The 15,547-nt window shown below is 34.6% G+C and overlaps 3 protein-coding genes across 3 annotated transcripts; 1 reads left to right on the top strand and 2 right to left on the bottom strand.

The window, feature by feature from the left end:
- Positions 1-504: 504 nt before the first annotated feature.
- On the top strand, positions 505-1,814 carry LOC113764657 (glutathione S-transferase U17-like). The gene is made up of 2 exons (XM_027308626.1): positions 505-822; positions 1,440-1,814. Exons 1-2 carry the CDS (start codon positions 505-507, stop codon positions 1,812-1,814), a joined length of 693 nt encoding a protein of 230 aa, XP_027164427.1.
- A 3,902-nt stretch (positions 1,815-5,716) lies between these two features.
- Positions 5,717-7,586, bottom strand: LOC113764654 (probable 2-oxoglutarate-dependent dioxygenase AOP1). Its single transcript, XM_027308622.1, has 3 exons — positions 7,213-7,586; positions 6,704-7,025; positions 5,717-5,965 (listed from the first exon to the last, which is right to left on the bottom strand). Exons 1-3 carry the CDS (start codon positions 7,584-7,586, stop codon positions 5,717-5,719), a joined length of 945 nt encoding a protein of 314 aa, XP_027164423.1.
- A 5,680-nt stretch (positions 7,587-13,266) lies between these two features.
- LOC113766175 (probable 2-oxoglutarate-dependent dioxygenase AOP1) lies at positions 13,267-15,326 on the bottom strand. Its single transcript, XM_027310391.1, has 4 exons — positions 15,264-15,326; positions 14,771-15,126; positions 14,361-14,682; positions 13,267-13,512 (listed from the first exon to the last, which is right to left on the bottom strand). Exons 1-4 carry the CDS (start codon positions 15,324-15,326, stop codon positions 13,267-13,269), a joined length of 987 nt encoding a protein of 328 aa, XP_027166192.1.
- Positions 15,327-15,547: the final 221 nt, after the last annotated feature.

The raw sequence follows: 15,547 nt of genomic DNA on the forward strand, positions 1-15,547 counted from the left end.
TTTATCGCTACATCATTTCATTAGTCATCAAAGGCTTGCATTCTTTCTCACCAAATAGCCTTCTAGCTCTACTTAACATTGAAAAGAAAAAAAAGAATTCCATAAATAATTAAATCTCTTACCACATCATCTTATTCAATAATCCTATCACATAACACCCTACATCCAAACTAAAAAGAACTACTGAACTTTAACTCGTTATAGTGACTTGTGAATTGAAATGGCCTGAAGTTTCTTGGTGTAAGTTAAAACTTAAATCCATCCCTTAATTAACCGTTGAATTTTCCATTTCTCAGCAATATTTCGTTCAATGAACATTTCGAAATTTGCAATATTTCAAGAACTTGCCATTTATCAGCTTGTATTACTTGTTCACACTTAACAGAGGCCTATCTTCCAAGCTTTCATCTATAAATACAACTAATAACCCGCAAGAATATCGCATGTATCCACTTTAAGAAGTTTTCAGCTTTGTCTTCAACGGATTTAAGCTCAGGTTTAGCAATGCCAACAAATGATGTAAAGCTTCTTGGTGCTCCTGCAAGCCAATACGTGAACCGGGTTCAGTTTGCCCTCAATCTAAAATCGATAGACTATGAATTCATCCCACAGAATATGAGAGAAAAAAGTGAGCTCCTTCTTAAATCTAATCCTGTTCACAAGAACATCCCAGTACTCCTCCATGGTGATAAGCCCATATGTGACTCACTGGTGATTGTGCAGTACATTGATGAGTTCTGGTTTGATGGTCCCTCTATCCTTCCTTCTGATCCCTACGACCGTGCCATAGCCCGCTTTTGGGCAGCTTACATTGATGACAAGGTACTAATATACCATTTGCTGCTTGATCAATCTTTTTCCACTTGACAAGGCACTAGCATATCCTCGGGGATGGGGGTAGGGATGGTTGCTAGTTCGTACATTTCAATAATAAACCTGTTTGTTCAAAATGTAAATCTATTCGAACATAATATAAATATAGAATACCTTTTTCTATATTAGTCCCACACATGGTATTAAAATCGATGTGCATCTTGTGATCTCGACTGCAAAATTTTTTTTTTAATGCAATCAAGGTGATTAACATTTCATGAATGGTTTGTACTACAAACGTTTCTACCCCTAATTCTATATCTTTATTCAACACTGTGCATGTGAAGTAGCAGGTTTCAGTGATGGACTAAGGGCACAGCGATGTACTGAAAGCATGCATAATTTGGTAGCTAAAATTTGTCCACCAACACAAAAAGTATTTAAATGTAAGATTCAGATAATGTCGTGTAATTTTGATATAACTTCATAATTGGGTCTCCATGAACAATTATTATATAAAATTGTAAAATTAGCTTGTGATAATTACTATATATATATAGCGTTTTCACTGGCCGTTATTCCTGCCTGTCCCTGTTCCGTTACTAATGTGTTTAATTGGCATGCAGTGGATTCCATTTTTCAAGGAGCTTACAACTGCAAAAGACGAGGAGTCAAAAACAGCATTGGTGGAGAAAATATTTGAAGGTCTAAAACTCTTTGAGGATGTATTCGTGAAGGCCAGCAAAGGGAAGTGCTTCTTTGGTGGAGAAACAATAGGTTTTCTTGATATCGTTCTGGGCTGCTACTTGGGCTGGCTAAAGGCTTGGGGAATTCAGTTAGATGTGAATTTTCTTGATGAATCCAAGACACCTGCTCTAGTGGGATGGGCTGAAAGGTTTTCCTCGGACAAAGCTATTCACGGTATTATACCAGAGACTGAGGAACTTTTTAGAATTCTTCAAATCATCCTAGCTAGGGCAGCAGATGCTGCTTCAAAGTGAAAAAGTACCATTATTCATTTACTCAATGGATGATGCCATCATCGGTTGTCAACTTATTATTATTATTAGTATTATTATTTTCTGTGTGCTGTGTGGCAATAGTAGTAAACTTGTAATGGGAAAGCCTTCTTTACCAAACGGGCAATTCTCATTTTAGTTCTTTGCATTCCAATTTCATATCGTGTTATTTGTATAAAACAAGTATCATGTGAGACATTCCATTTGAATACAGATCCTTTTGTCGTTCCTATTTCAGATAGACATTACATTTGTATACAGATCCTTATGTTGTTAAATTCCACTTAGGATGAACTTTTTTTTGACACACCTTTCCTTATTTTTTTTTTAGACTCCATTCGCTTATTTATACAATCTAAAATTTTGTGTTCACTGTTAAAGTCATCACTAACTTATGGCAACATCTGGGCCACATTCGTTTATGAATTTACATTTCCTAGGATTTTGTTTCTTTCTTCATTATCGTAGTAGTTTGTCAAAAGAATTGGTAGAGGTCTATTTTTGCAACATGAACATGGGAAGTTTTGACTACTAAATTAACGAGCTTAGTTGTTAAATGAGTATTTGAATAGATATCTCAAGAGTGAGACTTTGATAAAATTAGATCAAATGTTCTCAAGATGAGGTTTAATTTAATAGTGTCTAGTATAAGTTTATTTTGTGATGTTATTATATACACTGAGAATGTAATAAAATTGTTAGTTTGGCTCCATTATTAGTGGATTTAATCCATTAATTTGCTATTAGAGCCCACTACAATCCAACAATTTGGTATCGAGTCTATTTGTCATGGACTCGCTTTTAATAAAATCTTTATTTTGCAAATAAACCTATAAATTGTCTTCTATGGCTGACAATCAAATGTATGTGCGCAGCGAAAAGACAATCATGCTCTCATTGGTGAAAAATGTCACATAACCCATTTTATTTTATTTTTCATTATGTTTAAATTCATTTATCTGGCTTCCAATCCTATTCTGATGACAATAATTTCTTGTCATGTTTACAATTAAATACATAGTTATTTACTTATCAAAAAGCATATATTTAGTAAATCTAATTTAAGTATAAATGATTTGAGTAGTTTAAATAGTATCAGTTAAAACATTAAGCAGTTGTTAATAAACATAAAATGTACATAAATTATTTCACTGTCCATACATTTTGAATTCATTATGATATTTAAGATAGTTAATCATTTTTCATTGGAAAAATAATATTAGATACATATAATTGGGTGTGAAAAGAAGTTAATAAGAATAAAGAAGAAAGAAAGAAGAAAAACGAGATTGAAATCATTTTAATAAATATTTAGTTTCTATATCTATTAACTAATAATGCATAATATGGTTGTGTTAATAGAATAGAGAATGTTTTTCATAAAGAATAACAGTATATATTTGATCATGAGAAGAAGTTTATTAGCACATTGTTGTCAAAATTTGTACGTCGCCATAGGACCGGAAAAGGAGAAAAGAGAAAGTAAACGTATTTAGGGAAAAAAAAGTAGAAAAAATGAACAAGAAAAAGGCTCGTGACAATCTTCCTCCAATAAGGGCATTATTGTCTTTTTGCTACTTGCAGATGTTTTACTTTTAGTCATTCAAGAGCAATTTGTAGGCAATGACTAATTAATGTTAAGTACGTTCAATGCGTGTAAGCATTTTATTCATGATTCTTTTTTCTACCTCTCATTTCTTCCCATACCTTTTCCATCCCTAATTGCCAGATCTACCCTTTCCACTCCCAACTATCAGATTCAGGATTCAAATCCTATACCTGATTGTGGGAAAAGATCTAAAACTCCTCCCCTAATCACTAGATTTTATTCATGATTGATTACTATGTGGTTGAACATAAACTTAAAAATCCTCTTTCCTCATTGCAATTAATGATAAAATCTTTCGGGATGAACTGAGTATTAAAATAACACATTTAATGGTTCCTTTTTTATGCCTTAACAAAAAATATTTAAATGCTTTCTTTATGTTCTCAATGACACCCCGTGTTTTCAAATACAGACGCACTCGCTTATATTATTCCTTTGCATCTAATCAATTGATCTATTTTTCATTTTTTCTAAAATAGCTTTTCTAACCAGTGCCCTTAGGAGTACCTCGAAATGCATATTCTCCCAGCCATATTTACATAAAACTTACTCTATTATTTGTCCTCCTTTGATTTGGACACTTTACTGGTTTAACCTGAGCTATTAATGATTTCTCCGGGACTGTCGTAGATTTGGCTACGGATCTTTATGTTACACCCAAAAGTGTAACAGTCCTTATACACACCCAAATATATATAGTGACATTTGTCATCCTCCTTAAACTAACAAATAAAACTTGTTTTCAGCTTCTTTTAACCCAGGTGACCATTAGTTTTCTTCTCCATCCACAAAAGTTTCTTGTCCCTCTTTTCTTCCAAATCCCCAAACCCAACTTCATAACTATATTGATGAATAAGTGAAAACCCCAAATCCCTCTTCTCTCTAATGGAAATCTCCCTCTGCTCTCTCATAATAAGATCTCACAAGAAATTATTTCAAAACTGAAGCTATGCAGCTTTTGATGAGAAGGATTAATTCATTTGTTAGAGAATAGCAAGAAGGCGTGGGAAGCGAAAGGGGAAGAACCCCAGTTTGCTCTTGTTTTGATCGTTTGACTATTGTGCTTTCTTTGGATCGATAAAGGATAAGATCTTCATCAATGTTTTTAAACAAAAATGAACTGGAAGAGTTTTTGGTTTGTGGTTTGATCAATTCAACCCGATTCAAAGGTTTAATTATTTATTTTTTAATATCAAATAATGTGAATAAAGCTGAAATATTTATTCTAAAAAATAAAAAAGTAAGAAACTCCAATTGAATCGCCCTGCAGTCTTACCTGTTTTATCGGTCCAATCGGTTTTTGACCGATTTAATTAACCTTTTGGATCAATTATTGAACCGATTGAAGACATTGGCCGATTTGTGGTTTGACCAGTCGAACTGGCCAATTTGATCCAGTTTTCAAAACATTGGTCTTCATTAGTGGATTAAGGACTGATAGTTGCTTGAGTTAGTAAAAGCAAAACTTAACAAGAAGCCATATTTGACAACTTTAAAAATTGACAAATGTCATTATTTCACTATTTTAGAGTGTGTAATAGAAGTGTTACACTTCTATGTGTAACAGAAGACCTCTTGCTTGTAGATATAGACTAATTGTCGATTTGTGTAAGTCGGCTCAAATGATAAGATATATTAAAGAAATTATTGGATGGAAATGATTGAGGTAGGTATGCTCTCTATAAATATAAATTGCAACCCAATAATTAATGAAGGTAGTCAACTATGCTATGTAATCTGCATCTCTAACATTAAAAAGTTGACACGTTATTTCAGTCATTATCTAAGAAAAATTTCAAGTTGCCCACTTGACTCTGCATTTCAATTGCATACGGCAACGCGAGTTGATTTTGGATTTTTTTTTTTTAAAACAAGTGCACTTCGAGTAAAATGGTACCAAGAATTTAGGCTTCTACTTCTCTGGTGGAGATGAATGACGAAGCTGTCAAAAATTTCAAAACATGTCAATTCTAAAATCACAGCATCAAACAAATATTCTGATTCTGATTCTTATAATCATGCATGCACAGATCTCATACAAGATATAGGTTACTACAATCATCTTTTCAGGACCATACATTAATCAGACTTGTGGATATGAAACCAGAATAAAACTTCTTACAGGAAATACATGACCATCAACCAAACGCTACAGATGTGACCCTCTTGGGTAAATGAGCCAAGAACTCATAGACGTAGCAATTATTTAGTACATCAACTTTAGGATGTTCACATACATACAATTGAAATGGCACTACCACAACATAGACCTTCTTCAAACGCCACAGAAATCTTTGAGGATGTTTTGTGATTTCCGTCCTTGGTCAGTGGCGTAAAAGTTGAGCAAATCTATATGGACAAATGGTTTGAACTGCAGTGGCTTTTCATCATTAACTAGTTCTTCTGGTACTTGCACCATCTTGCTGAGGAATGAGAATAAGGCTATAGTGTACCTTGTTTCTTTTCCATTGGCGTCCATGGTTACTTTGTGGTTGGAAGAAAGCACACTATCATTACTCCAAGCCTAATCCAAGGCCGAAAACGTTAGAATTTACACGTTTACTTTGACATGCAAACGCTGAATTGTTTTTTTAATACTTCCACTTCTTCCTACGCTTTTTTCACCCACAACTGTCAAGTATAAAATTCAAACCTACTATACGTGTGATTTTTGTGTGTTTGGCATATCTGCAAATTAATTTGTTGACACTAGGGAGTGAAAATTTTCAGTTTACACAACGGTATTAGATTTCTTTGACTTGTCTAGCTAAGTGAATGTCTACTTTTCTTTAATATTAGGCCTTTTCTATCCTGTATCCCAAAGCCATTGAATAGACACACAAAAGAGGGAGTGGACCCACAATAGAAATACTAATAACACATCACCAACACCTTAAATTCAGGATACTTTGGCAATGACAATGTGAACATTTGCAAACAAATTAAACCAGGCTCACTTCTTATTCTCTGCCCTCAGAGCAAAAAATTAGAAGAATCCAGCTTAGTAATAAGCACAAAGAAGTGTCTCTAGTTTGATTCATGCAACAAAAAACCTTTCTACTGTCACACTTTGTAAGCAACATAAGCTCAAGCTCTTATGCATAGTGTTCACTTTGTTCCCCAGAACTTGTGAGTAAATCAATTTTCATGGTTGAGAGACAAAATTATTTATTTATCTTCCCATTTTGTCCTATTGTGATCTTAATGCAATAAATATATGGCTCATGCATTTTAGCAAATGACTTGTTCGCAATTATCAAACCTGGCAGGCATCCCCGGCCATCACAACAAAGGATTTTTGAGGAAAATCAACTTTGATCCATTCATCATCCCTTGTCCTTATTTCCAAGCCAGAAATGTGGTTCTGATAAAGGATGGTCAAAAAGCTCTTATCAGTATGAGAAGGAAAAGCCATGGTGGTCTCATTCGCTTCTGGGGCTCTGTACTTAAGGAACCGAAGAAGATATCTGGTCGAGTCTATGTGAGAATCGCTGTATTTCTCAACACCATAGCTTTCGAACAGCATTTTTATTACCATTTCATCTAACTTCGCCACTGTCTTTGCAAATGAAAATGAACTTTCACTGAAAATTTTTTGATGCAAAAGAAAACAGGTAAGAGCAACCAAAAGGAACTAGAATTGAAGGTAACGAGAATCATAAATCAAACATAAATAAATTGAAAAGAAAAAGTACTTACTTTAAAATGTTATCTATCCCAAGCACTATAGATATATGATACTTGTTAAAAGACAAAAAAAAAAAAAACCACCTGAAAGATTTGTTTCCTTTGGGCCACATGAGATTAGTGAAGCTTTGTACTCCATCAAGAGTGGTGGCATAATCAATCCCTAAGCCTTCATGGAGTGGAACAAAGGGAATTTGGCCAATGTAGCCGTGGTAAGGTTTTTCATTGATATTTTGGACTTTGAGTTCGGTCGGGAGGTCAAATAAATCATCAGCTGCTTGAAAGATGGCCTTATCAAGTTCGGGAGAAACTTTGTTGTACAAAGCTATAAAGCAGCCGTGGTTTTCGAGGGCACGCTGGATATCGTTGCATGCCGATGCCCAAGAGCTTGAACCCGGCTTCAGTTCTTCGTTTGTGAAGTCCACAACAAGAAGCTTTCTTGGTGCTGGGGAACCCATAGTTTTACTTTGTTGATTGATTACGATTAAGAAATTGTATGGGGGCAACTTTTGGCAATGATTAGTGTGTTTGAGTGGGTTTCTATAGGGGATTTGGTTTATATATACTGTTACGACATCGTGAGCGCTTTTTTGGCACTCAACTACTTCTTTTGTTTTGCATTTACTAAATTTGTCTATGATTCTCCATAAGTCACCATCGTGGAATCAATATATAATACAAATTACAATTCATTCAAATTACAATCAACCCTCACACTTGTGAGACCTATATCCAACCCCTTTGGATCTTGGCCTTCGAGTTTAACCCCTAAATTAAAACTTCATTGGTGTGATAGGTATTTTTTTCACTCAAGTGTTTCATAGTTTTGGCTATATATATATAAGGGAGAAATACAGTTTTAGTCCTCAATTTAAGACAATTGAATACTTTTAGTCTCAAAAGATTAGGCAAAATATATATAAGTCCCTAATGTTTGGCAACTATGCTCTTTTAGTCCATAAAGTTTCGGCAAAATCAAATATGGTCCCTCATGCTTTTAATTTCATGCAGATTTAGGACAATTGACAGATTTTTCTCAATTTTTGATGAAATCTAGTCACATGAATTCGTTAAATTGGATTTCAAAAAAAAATAAAGCAAAGTAGCAGCTTAATTTAAATAATAAGGATAACTCATTTGTGAATCATGGGTAACTAATTAATCAAGAAAACACAAAAAAAAAAAGAAATTTTCAAATTATACAAAAAAAATAGGGCATAGGGTTTTTTCTCTTGAGCACTGTAGTGATAGAGAGTGAAAACGAGTATTGGATCGATGAGTTAGCTACTTTGAATGGTTTCAACTTTGTAGTTTAACACATTTCATCTTGTTTTCATCTTTTTTTCCAGAATCATTAACTAGTGGCATGCTAGCATGCAAGTTTTTAGTCCATAATCTTTTTGTTTAAAGTTAGCCCCATTTTTCTTTTTTATTTTTAAGTTGAATTTGATACACACAAGCCTAAATTCGGTAATTGGAGAAAACCTTTCGGTTATCCTAAATCTTCTTCAAGTTAGATAAATTAGGGACCATATTTATTTTTATTGAAACTTCAAGGACTAAAATTGTGCATGTGTTGAACATTAGGGGACCAAATATGTTTTTGTTGAAACTTTAGGTGAACATTAGGGACCAAATAAAACAATGCATGTGTAGAACTATATTTCTCCCGCCCCCGCGTGAATGGTCCAGCGGTAGCACCTCCCACCGGTGACCGAGAGGTCTCAAGTTCGAGTCTCTGCTCTGCTGGATTCCTCTGCGCACATATCGTGCTTGGGCTGGGTTGGGGCGCCTGGTCGGGCCGCAGGGGATTAGTCGGGTCCCGTAAGGATTGACCCGGACACCCCTGTGTAGACAAAAAAAAAAAAAGTAAAACTATATTTCTCCCAATATATAATTTACTAGAAATTGTAACCTAATACATGTATTTATGACGGATAAATTTGCATATGTGTCAAAATTTTTTGGTAGTATAATAAAGATGTTTAATGTTTTATTAATATATAGCAAAGATGTTTCATGTTTTATTAATATATAAATTATTTATTTTACGTAAGTTTCACCATCCACGTATTTGTTGCGCCCCGCGACCTGTAGGGTGACATGAAGGCCTTAGCTGTGCTCCTTCCCATCGCCCAGCCAATGGTGCAAGTAGCTTAGCGGCACTCAAGCAAGTAGCCGACGCAGGGGACCCGTTGACCAGCGCCAAGTGCCGATTTTTTGCCAGGATGTGGAGGCCAATTATATATACTTTTAGGTATTAGTTATCCGGGATGTACAAGTATCTCACCTCACAGTTTCAGTGCAAGTGTTGGAATACTGCTAGCACTAATTAAGGTTATTTTTACAAGGATATATATGGTAAATCTTATATATAGTAACAGTGTATATATATTATTATCATTAGATTCATGATTTATGTATAAAAATTAAATTTCAAATTTAAATTTTACAATGTATATATAATCAGTATAGAAAAGATTAATCCATACATATATGTATGTGTGCATGTGAGCTCACTAAAACATCAAGCAAGTATTACGTAACGGTTTACACTAAGCAGGTCACATGATCCAATTGTAATTTTTCTGAATACTATTGTAATAGTTCTCTTTGCTATCAATGTAAATGAAGCATGACTTACAAAAAAAAAAGCCAAAAGTAATTGAAGCTTGATGTTATTCCACTTTGCCTCTATAACCATTTTGCCACATTTATATTTTATTCACTTCAAATATGATTGCAGTGCACTTTAATTGCCGACGGAAGCAACCAGACAGAGCTCTGCTTAATTGCCCTTAACACAATGGTATGTCATTTAGCTGCACTGGAATCTTATCTTGGAATCATATTGAGAGTCTTCTGAGCAATAATTATCCTTCTCTTATACTTTTGGTCATCAGTCGTCAATCATTTTAGAATATATTCTTCAGTAGTAGCATCCATGTATAGTATGTAATCTTCAAGTTCTGGCTTACCTAAAATACTTGGACTGGTGCCGACTGGCCTAACACCTTTCCAATATTAAATTTTCATGCACACGACAGTGTTGCAGGATAATCTTTTATAAGATCAGAAAGCTGTCGAACGATAGCTGATGGCAATTGGGTAAGATGAAGACAGGCGTGGGAAAGGCCCACTGCAGTAGTCACGTTTGTCCGATGCGTTGCCGTTGCACCGTCGCCTTGGCCAGAGCACCCCACCGTGTCTATCTGTATGTAAAGAAAATAAGAAAGAGAAAAACGAATGCTCTGTTCTGCTGTACATATTTGCGTCTTTCTTCTAGGTTTTTTGTATGATGTCACAGCTCATTTTCTTTATCTTTTGGGTGCATTAAAGAAAACTGTGATGTCTACTTTGTGATAACCCATAATGGTTAATGCAGAACTTTTCTTTGTTTTAGAGTCGGAGGATGTAACTGCTTGATTCTTTTCCTTTTTTGTTTTGTTGCTAGAAGGGTGTAACTACTTGATGATTTCTATCTCTAAAGTGATATTTGATTAGAAGAAATACAATTTTGGACACCAATGTTTGAGCCATAGCAAAACTTGAATGTTTCAATCGAAACAAATATGGTGCACAAAACCTTTGATTTTAGTCAAAGTAGGACCATTATCGAAAATTCAAAAATGCGTGATGATTAGAATCAAATTCTTGCTAGTCAACAATTTTGACAATCCACTTTTTTGTTTCCAATGTTTTGGTTACTACTCCCTCCGTCCCTTGAAAGTGTCATACTTTCTTTTTTTGACTGTCCCACAATATTTGTCATATTTGATATTTCTAACTAGTTTATATTCTGAAATTTCCCTTATACCCTTCATTAATGATGCATAAAAACAAATGTGATGGAATTGCTTTCTACTTTTTATTTTGACTAGCACATGATTAAAGTTAAAAGTGAAACAAATAAAAAAACTTTTTGGTGGAGTGTATTATGTATAAAAAACACATATCCGCAAACATGATTAAATATATGGGACATAGGGAGTAATAATTATAGTTCCTAAAGTTTCAATTGTAATAGGAAAAATTTTAGGATGAAATGAGATAGCAACTTTTTTGAAACTGCATTAGATGTGTATTAAGAATTGTAATGAATGAAAACGTGGGAAAAAAATTAATTAGACTTTTTCTTTTAGTGTTTCATTTATTCATGGCACTAATTTCTCATATGTTCTTCTCCTTTCCATGGTTAGAATTAGTGCTATCATTTGCTTAATCTCATTGTGTGAGATATAGCATAATATATGTAATTGTAGTTTTGCACAATAAATAACTGATTGATAATGAGTTTAGCACAATAAATTTTTATTTATTAATTAATAATTCGGTCAATATTCACAGGACCCTTTAGGTTCTTACACATGACATAACGTCATGAACTCTGTCAGTTCTTGTCCTTTGTTTGAATTCCCCTTCAGCATTCTTGGTGTATTTATTATTTAATCAGTGGCCTCGTTTACAGCTTGAGGAGCTCCTGGTTGAGGCCGACAATGACGTGGAGAGAAGCCCATTATGAAAATACCTCCACGAACTTGTAATACTGTGTACGAACTTGTAAAAAAGGTGTTCTAAGCATACATTATATTTGGAGTATTGTAGATTGTTAAACAATGGACTTATATTTTATTTAAATGGATGTAAGTGTCCCAGAATAGTTGTACCGACAATCATATCCCTACCCTTAACCTGTTTGTTACTAGGGTTGAGGGGAGGAGGGGCAGGAATAACCGTTCCTGCCAGTTTACGATCATGATTTGACCAAAAAAAATTATAAAATCCAGATTTCAATATGTGTAGGACTCACAAAATTTTGTTTTAGAGTTATGGATTATTGAAAATAAGTTAAATCGTGTGCAAACAGAGTTATGCTGTGTGCAAAATGTACATAACCTCTCAGAACGGTTGCTTAAACGGTTGCAGAAGCAACCGTTCCAGCCCTGGGTCCGGTTGAGGGCTGGTGCCACACTGCCACTGCAGAGCTTTCACGTTGATGACACGACACAGAGGATCAGAAAGAATCAAAGAAACATTGAGTTGATAAAGGGTATACATATATATATATATATGTTTAGCATGTTTTACATAACCCCCTATGATTTTAAAAACTATATATAACCCCCTCATAATTTGGATTGAAGTGTCAAAGTGACGGGAATGATCATTCGTAACGGAGTCACTTAAAATGTCAAAAATACCCTTATGTAAGGTTGAAAATTATTTATTAACCAAGAGGGGTTGTATATTTTGAAAACCATAAGGGGGTTATATGGTAAAAAATTAAACCATAAGGGGTTATATGGTAAAATATAAAAATAATACAGGATTAGTGTGTCATGTATTTATAAGGGTAATTTCGACATTTTTAGAAGTTCCATTACGAATAACTATTTCCATCACTTTAACACTTTAATCCAAGTTATGAGGGGGTTATGTATAGCTTTTGAAACCATAGGGGGAGTTATGTAAAAAAATGCTAAACCACAGAGAATAAAATGTAATTTGCCCATATATATATATATATATATATAGTTGTCCATTTATATGAAATTGTTTTGGCAGGATAATTTTGCTTTGCCAGTTTCCTTAGCCAGAGACATGACCTTAATGCACTTAATCACTAGACTCTACACCTTGGATCCTTTGATCCAGGTTTGAGAAATTACTTTTGGCGACATAAATTGCTCGATTAATTAATGACTTATCGCATGCAGGTAAAAGTTTATGAAGATGTTAATTAAAATCAGTATTGGCTCCAACCTGAAATAACAGAAAAGCTGGTATTGTATTCAGCTCGCAAATGGCAAAAGGATATTGGATTTGCAAAGTGGAGATCATGAAACAAGTTCAGCCTTCCTATTTCGCTTCAGCAAGAAGTAAAGATAGGACCCAAACATGACTGGCTATGATGCATGTATTTAAGGGACTGACTGTTTCATGATTTTAGATATTAAACGTACACTTAAGAGGTTGACTCCACATATAACACAAACTCTTAAATGGAAGAGTTATTCATTTTCTAAATCTTTATTTCTTCTTTATCTAAATTTGCCAGCACATAGCCTTCCTCTTCGCCTTTAAGTTCATTCCTCAGTACCATCAGATTTTCATCAACTTAGGCCTAGGGCTGACAACTTAAACACCACAGTAGTCTCTTATGGGACATTTTGATCGCTTGCCCTCATCAGTGTAGTAGTAGTCAATATACTTGTAGTGATCGAATGGCTTAAACTGCAGCGGATGCTCATCATCAACTAGTTCTTCCGGTACATGAACAATCAAGTCCCTGATGAATGTAAATAGGCCGAGTGAATACCTTTCTGCATTTTCGGTCATTATGACCCGATGGTGTGGAGGTTCAATCCTGCCATTAGTCCATGCCTAGGCCATCCACATCACAAAAAGAACTCTAAAGATTAATTAAACTCGAACATAAAGACTTCAATGATTAGAGTCATAGAATTGATAGTGAAATATCCCTCAAACATAAAAGCTACAATGATTAGAGTCATGGTATTGATAATGCGATAATTGTGGTAGCACCTGATATTCCAATTATTAGCCTGCTCGTCTTGTTAATATTTTCATAGCATTATCCCTCAAGCTATTCAGCTTTCAGACTTAATTAATTTCATTTATTCGAAATTTCAACTCCCTAAATAAATTTTCGTGTATAATTTTCAGATTGTTCGAGAAACCTTTCCAAATGCTAAATGATTCTTTGTATATATATGTATGGTTGTACGCAACTTAAAAACGGTCAAAGGATCACACATATTTGGATAATCTCAATTTATCTGACAAATTTATACAACTTGTAATAAGATTGTGAGTGTGAGAATTAAACATGTGAATCAGATTAGTCAATATAAGAGATACCACTTCTTCTTCTTCTTTTTCCCTATAGAGAAGTGAACAAGCCTGCAGATTTGCTTGCTAATTATGCTTGTAGTAGTACAAGAAACTCAATTTTCACTAGCTTTTCTGATTTGCCTAAACTTGTAAAAGGGGTGTTCCGCCTAAATAAAATGGCCTACCCGTCATGTAGAATTACTTAGTTTCATCTTGTGTATCTTTGGAGGTTTCAATATATGTCTCCCTCTCTGTAATAACATTTGATTATTAATAAAAGCTGGCTAACTACTTCTCGTGTATGGGGTATTGCTGCTTAAAAAAAAAATTGAAGGAATATGGACCGAAGATGAAGCTCTGTGGGGCGAGCAACTTACCATGCATACATCACCAGCCATGACGATGAAAGAGAATGGAGATGGATCAATAACCATCCACTCGCCATCCTTAGTTTTGATCTCAAGACCTTTTACTTGATCTTGTTGAAGAATGGACATGAAGCTCTTGTCTGTGTGAGGGACAATTCCCAAATTCTTTTCATTTTCATGAGGTCTTCGGTACTTGATTAACCTAAGAAGGTAGGACATCGACCCAAGGAGACTTTCATAATTCTTCTCTATACCATAAGCCTCTGACACCATTCTCATCACAATTTGATCTAACTCAGCCACAATCTTCGAGTACGAGAATGCAGTTTCACTGTTCAAAAAAGAAACAATGATTAGTGTAATTTTACCCTACGAATGCAAATCAAAACAATAATGAAGAATCTACTATTCACGTATACCTGAAACTATGATTTCCATTGGGCCACAATAGATTGGTGAACTTTTGAACTCCATCAAGAGTAGTGGCATTTTCAATGCCTAAACCTTCATAGAGAGGAATAATAGGCTCTTGTCCAACATAGCCGTGTGAAGGTGTATTAGAAGTGTTTAGGACTTTGATTTCGGTTGGGAGATCAAATAACTCCTCAGATGCACGGAAAATAGCTTCATTAAGTTCCAAAGTGACTTCATCATAAAGGGCTATAAAACAGCCATAGTCTTCCAGGGCACGGACAACAGCTTGCCTTGTAGATGGCCAAAAACTAGAACTTGGATCTAAGTTTTTCTTAGTGAAGTCTATGACAGGAAGGCAGTTCTGTGTTAGAGAACACATGAAAAGGATCGTTATCCTGTAGCTTGCTTTGCTTGGATTATTGAAGTTTAAGATTGACAAGTGAAAGAGAATCTACGGTTTATGCTAATTGCTAAGAACTATTCTGCTCAGGCATTTACAGGATCTTTTAAGGCCAAAGGGTACCTTGATCTTGGTTTATTGAAGTAGTTAGTAATGGTCATCTATCATATCCTTCAGATGGCAATCAAAAAATTTTTTTAAAAAAAAAGTCGTCATGTGGTGGGGAAAGTTTTATCTTCAATTGCTAGAAAAAAACAAGTTTCGCCTAAACCTGATTATTCTTTTTGATTGATTCTGATGTAGGGTTTTAAATTCTGTTGTTGTTCATCAATAAGTGGTCCTACAATATGGCGAATCAATTATTAGTGTTAGGTAGAGTGTC

The sequence above is a fragment of the Coffea eugenioides genome, chromosome 3 (assembly GCF_003713205.1).
Source record: "Coffea eugenioides isolate CCC68of chromosome 3, Ceug_1.0, whole genome shotgun sequence".
Taxonomy (NCBI): domain Eukaryota; kingdom Viridiplantae; phylum Streptophyta; class Magnoliopsida; order Gentianales; family Rubiaceae; genus Coffea; species Coffea eugenioides.